General features: G+C 47.3%; 2 protein-coding genes across 2 annotated transcripts; one reads left to right on the top strand and one right to left on the bottom strand.

Annotated features, from left to right (window-relative positions):
* Nucleotides 1-1,518: 1,518 nt before the first annotated feature.
* On the top strand, nucleotides 1,519-6,854 carry LOC102445114 (olfactory receptor 6N1-like). The gene is made up of 3 exons (XM_075912190.1): nucleotides 1,519-2,460; nucleotides 5,390-5,464; nucleotides 6,780-6,854. The coding sequence occupies exons 1-3, from the start codon at nucleotides 1,519-1,521 to the stop codon at nucleotides 6,852-6,854; spliced, it is 1,092 nt and encodes a 363-aa protein (XP_075768305.1).
* A 3,732-nt stretch (nucleotides 6,855-10,586) lies between these two features.
* Nucleotides 10,587-11,540, bottom strand: LOC102444874 (olfactory receptor 6N1-like). The gene has a single exon (XM_006112292.2). It carries the CDS (start codon nucleotides 11,538-11,540, stop codon nucleotides 10,587-10,589), a length of 954 nt encoding a protein of 317 aa, XP_006112354.2.
* Between the last annotated feature and the right edge of the window lie 783 nt (nucleotides 11,541-12,323).

Genomic DNA, 12,323 nt, shown 5'->3' with positions numbered 1-12,323 from the left:
GTGGAACCAACTCAGATTTCTTTTGGCCCAATCCTCCAACATGTCTAGGTCACGCTGGACTCTATCCCTGCCCTCCAGTGTATCTACCTCTCTCCCTAGCTTAGTGTCATCTACCAACTTGCTGGGGGTGCAATCCATCCCCTCATCCGGGTCATTCATAAAAATGAAAAAATGTAATAAACCGCGAATAGTCCTGCAGCACCTTGGAGATTAACAAACATGTAGATGGCATCATGAGGTTTCATGGGCACAACCCACTTCTTCCAATGTATAGAGTTAAGGGGTCCTGGTACAAAACCGGCCCTAGAACCGACCTTTGGGGCACTCCGCTTAAAGCTGACTGCCAACCAGACATCGAGCCGTTGATCACGACCCTTTGAGTCCAGTGATCCACCCACCCGGTAGTCCATTTATCCTTTATGCTGGCAGGAATACTGTAGTATTGAGGGTGACGTGTTCAATTATAAGTAATTACATTCCAGTGTTAATGAACTTGAGCCTTTTTCTGAAACATTTGCCCCAAATGCCTCCACTGTCTGGCGACTTGGCTCATCCATTGGGTTGGTGACGAACAGGTAGAAGTTTTGGAACTGAAAGTTTTATTCTTTTTATATTTGTAGTTTAGGGTTAGTAATATAGCAATGTAAGGTAATATATAATCATACTTAATATTGTAATAAGTTACATTCTTTAGTTAAGTATATATCTCCTATATTTCCTTGTTTTAAAGTATAGTGAGTAAAGAGACAGAGTTCTGGGTATTGTGACTATGTAAATGAGATTAGAAATATTGAAGGCCAGGGCCTTTGATGTGAATTGTTTTGATTTTGCTGTTTACCTTTGAGAAAGACTGTTTGCATGAATGAGCTAGGATGTGAAGGTTGTTGTTAGAGTCAGATGGTCAAGAGAGAAGGGGGAGAATGTGAGGTGAAGACCAACTGTAAAAGACAGACTGGGAAGACATACCGGTGTCAGAGAAACCATCAGTGCGTAGGCTGAGAATTGATCAGATTGGCAAAATTGACGGCTCTAACGGTGAAGGGTGGGCACCCCTGAAAACAACTGATTCAATCCAGGACAGTATGAGCTGTCAAGAGATGTTTGGGAATGATTGGCATCAACAAGATAGCATTCCAGTCACAAGCTCACAGAGCGGGATCCATGGATTTCAACAGAGAAAAGGATGATAAAAGCATGGTGCTTTGCTATGGAACTTTGGGTTCGTCTTGCCAAGACACCATCTCCAGAGGAGCATCGGATTGCGACCAACAAAGGTTCCCCCCTGTGTTCGATCTAGCTGGCCGCTAGATTGACACAGACTCTGGATTGGTAACTATGACATCATCTGGCAGGATTGTGTATGCATGGTGTTTGTGTGTGATTGAAAAGCATATGCAACTGTTGTATTCTCAATCAATGCGGCGTACTGCCGTTTCCCCTATAAAAGATCTCATGTGCTTCGTTTAAGCATAACACAAGTTGGATTCTCAATTGTGAAATTTGTATTATTGCCCCTAGATGAAACCCACGACACACATACCCGAGGGCAATGGAACCACCATCATGGAATTCATCCTGCTGGGATTTCGAGACCTCCCTAAACTACATGGTCTCCTCTTCCTGCTCTTCCTGGTGATCTACCTGGCAACAATGGCTGGGAACCTCCTCATCATGGCGCTGGTGGTGGCTGATCAGCATCTCCACACCCCCATGTACTTCTTCCTGGGGAACCTGTCTTTCCTGGAGACCTGCTACAGCTCCACCATCCTGCCCCGGCTACTGGCCAGTCTCCTGACGGGGGACAGGACCATCTCTGTTGCTGGCTGCATCGCACAATTATATGTCTTTGGTTCTCTGGCTGGTACAGAATGCTGTCTCCTCTCCGTGATGTCCTATGACCGGTACCTCGCCATATGCAAACCACTACACTACGCGGCGCGAATGAATGGCCAGTTGTGCCTCAAGCTGGTGGCTGGCTTGTGGATAGGTGGCTTCGTGTCTGTTTCCGTCTTTGTCTTTATGATGTCACAATTAACATTCTGTGGCCCCAATACCATTGACCACTTCTTCTGCGATTTTCGTCCAATAATAAAACTCTCCTGTACTGACACCTACATGGTGAAAGTTGCTAGTTTTGTATCCTCTTCCATCTTCACCCTGCCTCCATTTCTCTTGACATTGGCTTCCTACGTGTACATCATCTCCACCATCCTGCGGATCCCATCCACCAGCGGGAGGCAAAAGGCCTTTTCCACCTGCTCCTCCCACCTCATCGTGGTGAGCATTTTCTATGGGACCCTGATCATGGTGTATTTGGTGTCAGAGTCTGATGCCCTGAGGGACCTCAATAAAGTCTTCTCTGTCTTCTACGGAGTCCTCACTCCACTGGTCAACCCCCTCATCTACAGCCTGAGAAACAAGGAGGTAAAGGAAGCCTTGAGAAAAGTTCTCCTTCGATTTTTTTATCGTTAAACAAATACAGGAATTTACATACATAATACATATGTACTTGTTATTATCAGAACTTTGTGAATCCATGTGTAGCATCTGGGTATTGCCTACCTGTGGCCATCTGACTGGTTTTGGAGGAAAATGAAGACAACATGCCACCGCTTTAGATATTCACCACCCTCCTCGTTTCCACACTAAGCTCTAAAGAATACTGGGCATCCTCTCTGAACCTGGATTAGCCTCCTTTGAGGGTGAATGTATTTACAAGTCAGTAATTCCATTCGGCCTTGAGAATACATCAATTCAAACAAAACCCTTGAGAAATTCAGCATCTGTCTTCTCTTGCTTTGCGCCCAGGCTATGTCTAGACTGCAAGCCTCTTTCGAAAAAGTGCCTCTAGACGACAACCAGTACTTTCGAAAAAGCCACTTTTTTGAAAGAGAGCAACCAGGCAGTCTGGATGCTCTCTTTCAAAAAAAGCACAGTTTGCATGACATAGCACCTTTTTTTGAAAGAGCACTTTTGAAAAAAAGGCGTTCTTCCTTGTAAAATGAGGTTTTCCGTGGTCCAAAAAACTGCCACGTTCTTTTGATTTATTTTCAAAAGAGTGTGGCTGCAGTCTAGATGCAGGTAAACATTTATCCAAAAAAGTCCAGTTTTTTCAAACAATCCCTGTTGTCTAGACACCCCCCCCCCCCCAGTGGTTTTAAAACTGGACTAGAGTGTGCACTTCACAATATCCGGGGCTATAGTTGCAGACAGTTGGTTTGAATGCAGCTCTATGGTAAGAAGAATTCAGTCGAATCTTGAGATTCGGAATACGTTGTACTTGGTCCTCCCCATTGGCCTACAAGTGCGTCTTCACATTTAAGTTAGTGGAGGCTGCTTTATTTGCTTGGTCATCTTTCTTCAGAGAGCTGGAATCTACCACACATCACCAGTGTATATTCACATAGAATCACAGAACACTAGAACTGACCTCGAGAGGTCGTCAAGTCCAGTCCCCGGCCCTCACGGCAGGACCAAGCATCATCTAGATCAGAGTTACTCAACTTTGGAAGCCCCAGAGGCCACACTGATACTCACAGCACATGTTGAAGGCCGCAGCTTAAGTGTAGTTGTATATACATGCAAATATACATGCAAATATATGCAAATTGATTCTTTCACATTGACAGGCATGCATACAAAGATTAAGACAAGACTACGCAGCACACAGGCCCCATGTAAGTCAATTCTACTGATATTAATACAATGCAATATTTACCCGATTTTCACCCAAATTACAGCACTTTGAATGAGCCATGACAAGCCAGGAATATAACTATTAAAACTCATATGAACACAAGACCATTATAATGACGATTATTTTGTTTTGGCTCCCACCTGTAGGCCGTGTGTTGAGCCCCGTATAACCCCAAACTGCATCGCAAATAAATTGGCCTTGGGCCACATACGGCCCATGGACCATATGTTGAGTAGCCCTGGTCAAGATAATCCCCGACAGGTGTCTGTCCAACCCGCTCTTCAATATCTCCAGCGATGGAGATTCCACAACCTCCCTGGGCAATTTATTCCAGTGCTTAACTGCCCTGACAAGTAGGAAGCTTTTCCTAATGTCCAACCTCAACCTCCCTTGCTGCAGTTTCAGCCCCTTGCTGGCCGTACATTGACTCACTTCTCCACCAAAGAGGAGAGCTGGGAGTCAGCATGGCTGGACCATGCTCAGAAATGCCAATTGCACTCAGCAATAGGACAAGTTTCTAGAGCTGAGCGATGTTCTAGGAGTGCTATGAACCTTTTTTACAGTAATTTTGAGGGATAAGGGCTTAGGGCATAAGGTCTAAAACCAATCGTCTGTGTATCCTGGCACCTCATAAGAACGGCCGTACTGGGTCAGACCAAAGGTCCATCTAGCCCAGTAGCCTGTCTGCCGACAGTGGCCACCACCTTGCGTCTCATCTGTACAGCTCACTTAACTTCCTTGGACATTTTCCTTTCTGAGAATTCAGTGAGTCCCTCCAAGTGCTCCATTTTCCAAAGGGTTGGGGGTTGCCAGACGTAGCTCACACCCACTGGAGAGGCTCAGAATTCAAGACGTGTGGTGGCTGGCCGACACATTCATTGCACGGGAAAGGTCTGATGCCGATGTGCTGGAACGTCTCCACACACGTCCCATGTTGTCCCTGCCTGCCACAGTGCACAGTATGGTATGAACCTTGCATTGTCATGGGAGATCACCCCCCAGGAGAGCAGGAGGAAATGAAGAGGGGACACACACAGCCAGGAGGTTAAGGAGATTAAGGAAACGCCTGCCTCCTCTCCAGAGTGAGGGAAAGCCTGTAACAGAGAAAAGGAGGAACAGGGAAGAGTTGATGAAAGACTCACCCCATAAAAGCCGGGGAGGAATGAGAAACAAAAGACAGAGTTATGTAGCACTTTAAAGACTAACAAGATGGTTTATTAGGTGATGAGCTTTCGTGGGCCAGACCCACTTCCTCAGATCAATATGTGGAAGAAAATTGGCACAACCATATATACCAAAGTGATACCATCAAAAAAATGAACGCATGTGAAATTGACAAATCAAATTTTAGAGCAGAGTGGAGGTGAGGGGGGAAGGTTAGTTTCTGTGTGGTAATGACATAGGGGTGATAATTGGGGAAGCTATCTTTGTAATGGGTGAGATAATTAGACTCTTTGTTTAAACCCATTCATAAAGGCTGTGTCTAGACTGGCCAGTTTTTCCGGAAAATCAGCCACTTTTCCAGAAAAACTTGCCAGCTGTCTACACTGGCCGCTTGAATTTCCGCAAAAGCACTGACGATCTCATGTAAGATTGTCAGTGTTCTTGTGGAAATACTATGCTGCTCCCGTTCGGGAAAAAGTCCTTTTGCGCAAAACTTTTGCGCAAGAGGGCCAGTGTAGACAGCTCAGATTTGTTTTCTGCAAAAAAGCCCCGATTGCGAAAATGGAGATCGGGGCTTTTCTGCGGAAAAGCGCATCTAGATTGGTACGGACACTTTTCTGCAAAAAGTGCTTTTGCGGAAAAGCGTCCATGCCAATCTAGACGCTCTGTTCCAAAAATGCTTTTAACAGAAAACTTTTCCGTTAAAAGCATTTCTGGAAAATCATGCCAGTCTAGACGTAGCCAAAGTGTCAAATTTAAGCATGAATGACAATTCTGAAGCTTCTCATTGAAGTCTGGAGTTAAAGTCTCTTTGAAGCAATATGCACGTTTTAAGGTCATCGAAGGAATGGTCAGTCTGGCTGAAATGGCAAGCAATGGCTTTCTCTCTGTGAGAGAGTCTTATGTCTGTTTTGTGTGGGATTGTATTTGCTCTGTTCACTTGCTACGTTGCATGTGATTTCTACTGTCCTGTTATTACCCCGTGTGCCTCAGTTTCCCTGTGCAGTGCACCAGGGCGGGGACAGGCTTCTGAATGAGCAAGTTAATCTTGCTGCCTGGGGATGCAGAGATGGGGAGCGGAGGCCTTAGATCTGAGCCCCCCTCACCATCTAATGGATTGTACTGACTGATTCTGGTGTCTGAGCTGACAAGTCTGGGCAATGCTGTGTCCTTGTCGACTAATAAACTTTCCCTTCTACGTGCTGGTTGAGAGTCACATCCAACGGTGGATGGGGGTGAAGGGCCCAGTGACTCCCCAAACCTCCGTGACACTGGTGGCAGCAGTGGGATATATTGCACCCGGTGCATGGAGCATCAGGCAGTAAGTGACTCCCACCCACACCCAACTTCCTCTCCTGAGACTTCTATCCCATTCTGTGACTCCTACACCCCCACTCCCTGCCCCCAGCCTCCCACACACCCAACCCCCTGCCCTGAGCCCGCCACCCCTGCCATGAGCCTCCCAACTCCTGTCCTGACTCCTGCATCTTCCACCCCTTGACCTGACTCCTAAATGGCACTCCCTCCCCTGATCCTCCCACAACTCCCAGCCCCCTTCCCTGTGGCCTCTGCCCTCCGCCATGAATCCTGCACCCCCACTTCCTGCTCTGAGCCTCCCACAGAACAATCACCCTGCCCTGAGCACCCCAACCTCCGCCCTGGCTCCAGCAGCCTCCACCCCCTGCCCAGACTCCCCAACTCCTTCCCTGAACCCCCAAGAGCTCCCTGCCCTCACTCCTACCCCCCACAGCCTGCCCTAAGCACCCCTACACTCAAACCACTGCCCTGAGACCTCTACCCACTGCCAGAATGATGCATGTCCACTCCATGCCCTTAACCCCCAACACAGAACCCTGCCCTGAGCCCGACACCCCCTCATCTGACTATAGCAACCAGCCCCCTGCCCTGCTCCCCCTAGACCGCCGAGTCCCACGGCCTGACTCCATGTGCTGAGCCCACAGTTACATCTCTGATTCTCAGCCCCCTGTCCTGAACCATACAACCCCGCCCCTGTCCCAACTGCCAACCTCCACCCTCTGCACCAAGCCCCCCAACATACAAAACTCTTCCCTGACTCCATCACCCCACCCCTGAACCTCCAAACTCACCTAACTTCCTGCCCTGAGTCACTGCTCCCTGCCCTCACTCCTGCACCACCACGCCCTTTACTGAGACCCCCTACCCCCTGCCTTGACTTCTCCACCCTGATCCCCCTGTCCTGAGCTGCTCACATCTCCCAAGCTTAGACCCTGATTCCTACAGCTCCACCTCCTGATACGAGCACCTTATACCCTGCCCGGAGAGGAAAAATAACTGAAGACAGTTGGCAGTTTTTCAAAGGGACATTATTAAGGGTACAATATTCCACTGTGTAGAAAAGACAGGGAAATCTGTCAAGAGACCACCCTGGCTTAACCGGCAGATGTTAGAATCATCTAAAAATCAAAAAGGAATCATATAAAAAGTGGAAACTAGTCAAATTACAAAGGATGAATCTAAGCAAGCAATGCAGGGGCAACGGCACATAACAAGCAAACTAACTACTGACATAAAGGGTAACTAGAAGACATTCTATAGATATACTAGAAGCAAGAGGGAGACCAAGGAGAGGGTAGGCCCACTGGTCAGCGAGGAGGGAGAAACAATTACAGAAAACAAGGAAATGGCAGACATGCTTAACGACTTCTTTGTGTCAGTTTTCACCAGGAAGGTGGGTGATGACTGTAATCCTAACATAGCGACGGCTAGTGAAAATAGGGTGGGTGCAAAATAAAAAATAGGAAAAGAACAAGTTAAAACTTACTTAGAAAATGTAGATGTCTTCAAGTCACCAGAGCCTGATGAAATGCATCCTAGAATATTGAAGAGGTATCTGAGCCATTAGCTATTATTTTTGAAAAGTCATGAAAAAATGGGAGAGATTTCAGAAGACTGGAAAAGGGAAAATCTAGTGCCCATCTATAAAAAAGGGAAATAAGAACAACCCAGGAAACTACAGACCAGTCAGTTTAAATTCTGTGCCAGGAAAATAATGGAGCAAATAATTAAGGGATCCATCTTCAAATATCTTAAAGATAATGAGGTGATAGGGAACAGCCAGCATGGATTTGTAAAGAACAAATCATGTCAAACCAATCTGATGGCTTTCTTTGATAGAATAACTAGTCTTGTGGATAAGGGACGAGTGGTGGACATGGTATATCTGGACTTTAGTAAGGCGTTTGATACTGTCTCACATGATATTCTTATCAATAAATGTTCTCTGATAGAACAACAAGTCTTGTGGATAAGGGAGAAGTGGTAGATGTGGTATACCTACATTTTAGTAAGGCAGTTGATGCGCTCCCTCATGAGACTGTATCAATCGTCAATAAACTAGGGAAATACAACCTAGAAGGGGCTGTTGTAAGGTGGTTGCATAACGGGCTGGATAACTGTACTCAGAGAGTAGTTATTAATGGTTCACAATCCTGCTGGAAGGGCATCTTACGTGGGGTTCTACAGGGGTCTGTTTTGGGACCGGTTCTGTTCAATATCTTCATCAGTGATTTAGATATTGGCATAGAGAGGACACTTATGAAGTTTGCAGATGATCCCAAGCTGGGAGGGGTTGTAAGTGATTTGGAGGAGAGGATTACTCAGGGAACTGCTGCAAAGTTTCTTCACACTCCATCTTCCTTTGCCTGGAACCTCTAATGAACACGGCCATCAATGTCACTGGCTGCTTTTCCCGCAGCTCGAGCGTCTGTTGATGGAGGGGATGAAACATTCAGGCCAGGCTGTGTTGATAGACTTGTCCTCATGGGTCCTCGAGGAAGCTGATAGAACGGGGACATTTATAGGTGTGCGTGTGGGCAGTAAATTGAAGATCAGCAGTGAAAGGGCACTGCAGGAGAGAGCTTTCCTACATCTGGACTGGCTCTGTTTGCAACCCATGGGAGTATCCGCTCAGGTACAGCATGGATAGCTCAGAACGCAGCCTGCTCCTAGCTCAATGACTCCTCGTGCATCTCTGCACAGCTCTTCCTGCTCAGGTCTAAGGGTGGGAATTTCAAATGGCTCCTAATGGAATGAGGTGTTCAAGGGATTTGAGCACCTAACTCTCCTAAAGTCCTGTGAAACCCCAGCCTTGCTCCTTGTCTTGTGGCTGTGATACTTGGGGTCAAAAGTAACTGTCAGGGTGGTCAAACACTGGAATAAATTGCCTAGGGAGGTTGTGGAAGCTCTATCTCTGGAGATATTTAAGAGCAGGTTACATAAATGTCTATCAGGGTTGATCTAGACAGTATTTGGTCCTGCCATGAGGGCAGGGGACTGGACTCGATGACCTCTCGAGGTCCCTTCCAGTCCTAGTATTCTATGATTCTATGAAAAACTGACACCAATGCATTGCACTTTCAGAAGTCAAAGCCCTTTGGTCAGCTGGGAGGTCAGCGAGTATCAGAATGTCCAAGGAACGGGTGGGGAAAATGAGGCACATGACATTAAGAGACTTGCCAAAAATTACAGAGGAATTCACTGCAATTAGGATCCGGGAGTCTCTGACTCCCTGACTCCTGCTAAAGGCATATGATTGTGTCTGTCTGGTAAAAATTGTGATGGCAGGTTCTGAAAAGCACAGCACCTGGGCCAAAAATAGAAACATACACACATTCAAAGCAGGTCGATTTTTGTCCAGTATGGGGCAGAACTTTCTCTCTCACACACAAACATGCACACCTCCCGGGTCAGAGTGTGGAGACGAAGAGGAGACGAAGGGGGATATGACAGAGAACACAGTTATTGACTTGTCCCCATGACATAAAAACTAGAGGTCCCCAAATGAAATTAACAGGCGGCAGGTTTAAAACAAACACAAGGAAGTTTTTCTTCACACGGTGCACAGTCAATCTGTGGAACTCCTTGCCAGAGGATGTTGTGAAGGCCAGGACTTTAACAGCACCATCTCAGTTACATGGTGTCCAGCCACAGCCTGCTTCCTGAAGTCCTGTTCCAGTCCTCAACATCCCCTCATCCAAACTCCTCCCCAAGAACTGAGTCTCCCTGCTCCCAAACTCCTTCCCAGAGTTTGCACCCTGAAGCCCCTCCTGGACTCTAATACCCCACCCTGGACTAAACTCAGAACCTCTCCCACACTCTAAACCCCTGGGCCTAAGACCAGAACCAGCATCCCAACCCCCTATTCCAGCCTGATGAAAGTGAGTAAGGATGGGGGAGGAAGAGGGATCGAATGAGCAGGGGGAGGCCTCGAAGAAGCAGCAGGAAGGAAGATGGGCGAGGGTATTGGGGTTGGAGGTAGATCATACATTGCATTTAAATTGAAAAAGGGTCTTTGTGGTTATAAAGGTAGGAAACAACTGATCTAGGCTACATGAAAAGGCCTTGCCCACACTGTCCCCTGTGGAAATTCTGCAGAATAACATCCCTCCAATCGGCCCCCTCCCTTTCCATGTGATGGAAAACAATCCCATTCCAGGCACTTCCCGTTTTCCAGGAACAATCGATCCCTAGAAATAGTTTAATTGAGGGGAAGAGGATACTTCATACCAAATCTGGTGGCTTTAGTTCTTACCATTCAGAAGTTCTGGAAAAGACAATGGGTCCACACATGGACAGACAGAGACGGATGCATATTTCTAAACTGTATAGGTAGATGATTCGCGGAATCAGGACTTCCTGACGCCAACTGTAGGTTCTGCGTGTTGCTTACAATCCCTGCGTTTATTTAAAAGGTGAAAAATCGAAGGAGAGCTTTTCTCAAGGCTTCCTTTACCTCCTTGTTTCTGAGGCTGTAGATCAGCGGGTTGACTAGGGGGGTCAGGACCCCATAGAAAACAGAGCACACTTTGTGTAAATCTCTCAGTGCATCAGAGTCCGAGAGGAGATAGACAACTATCAGGGTCCCGTAGAAAAGGGTTACCACGATGAGGTGGGAGGAGCAGGTGGAAAAGGCCTTTTGCCTCCCACTGGTGGAGGGGATGCGCAGGATGGTGGCGATGATACACACGTAGGACGCCAGTGTCAAGAGAAACGGAGGGAATGTGAACACGGAGGAATGTACGACGGCCGCAACCTTCAACCAGTGGGTGTCATTGCAGGATAGTGTGAGGACTGGACTGAAATCACAAAAGAAATGGTCAATTTCATTTGGACCACAGAACCTTAATGTTGACATCAGAGATATTAAGAAGGCCACAGACACAAGGGCACCGAGCCACGACACAACCACCATCTGGAGGCACAACCGGCCGTTCATTAGCGCCATGTAGTGCAGCGGTTTGCAAATGGCGAGGTACCGGTCATAGGACATCACGGAGAGGAGCCAGCATTCTACGCCCGCCAGAGAGCCAAAGAAATATAACTGAGTGATGCACCCAGTAACTGAGATGGTTTTCTCCCCGGTCAGGAGACTGGCCAGCAGCCGGGGCAGGAGGGTGGAGCTGTAACAGGTCTCCAACCAGGAGAGGTTCCCCAGGAAGAAATACATGGGGGTGTGGAGGCGCTGGTCGGCCACAACAAGCACGATGAGGAGGAGGTTCCCAGCCAGGGTCGCCATGTAGATCATGAGGAAGAGGAAGAAGAGAAAGGGCTGCAGTTGAGGGAGATCCCCAAAGCCCAGGAGGATGAACTCCGTGAAGGACGTTTGGTTCTGCTGGCCTTTCTTTGCCGTGGGTTTCATCTATGGGTAAGAAAAAGGAATTCTGCCCTTTAGAGTCCATCTGCATCCAAATGTGACCACAAACAATGAGACTTCTTTGAGGCATCGGCAGCCATGTCGACAAGTCTGCTCTACGCTGTGTCCCCTTTGGGCTAATAAACTCTCTGTGCTGGCTGACAGATACATCTGACGGCGGATGGAGGTGGAGAGGTCGGTGACTCCGCACACCTCAGTGACACCTCGGTGATCACCTCAGTTATAGCCTTTGGCCGTTATCTTTGAAAACTCGTGGAGATCAGGAGAGATTGTGGATGATTGCAAAAAGGCAAATGTAGTGTCCATCTTTAAAAAAAGGAAGACCGTCAGTCTAGGGAACTACAGAGCATTCAGCCTCACCTCAATCCCTGGAAAAATCAGGGAGCAGACCCTCAAGGAATTCATTTTGAAGCACTTGGAAAAGGGGAAAGTGATCAGGAATAGCCAACATAGATTCACTAAGGGCAAGTCATGCCTGACCAATCTGATTAGCTTCTATGATGAGGTCACTGGCTCTGTGGATATGGGAAAGCCAGCTGATGTGATAGACCTTGACTTTAGCAAAGATTTTGATACGGTCTATCACAATATTCTTGCCAGCAAGTTAGGGTATGTCTACACTAACCCCCTAATTCAACCTAGGGAGGCTAAAGTAGGCATTCAAAGTTGCAAATGAAGCCCAGGATTTAAATATCCCAGGCTTTATTTTCATCTTCCCGTCCGGGCGCCATTTTTAAATCTCCTTACTCGAAACTAACTGCCCGCAGC

This window comes from Pelodiscus sinensis, chromosome 30, assembly GCF_049634645.1.
Source record: "Pelodiscus sinensis isolate JC-2024 chromosome 30, ASM4963464v1, whole genome shotgun sequence".
In the NCBI taxonomy this organism is placed as follows: domain Eukaryota; kingdom Metazoa; phylum Chordata; order Testudines; family Trionychidae; genus Pelodiscus; species Pelodiscus sinensis.
This window is presented reverse-complemented; position numbering and strand designations above follow the sequence as displayed.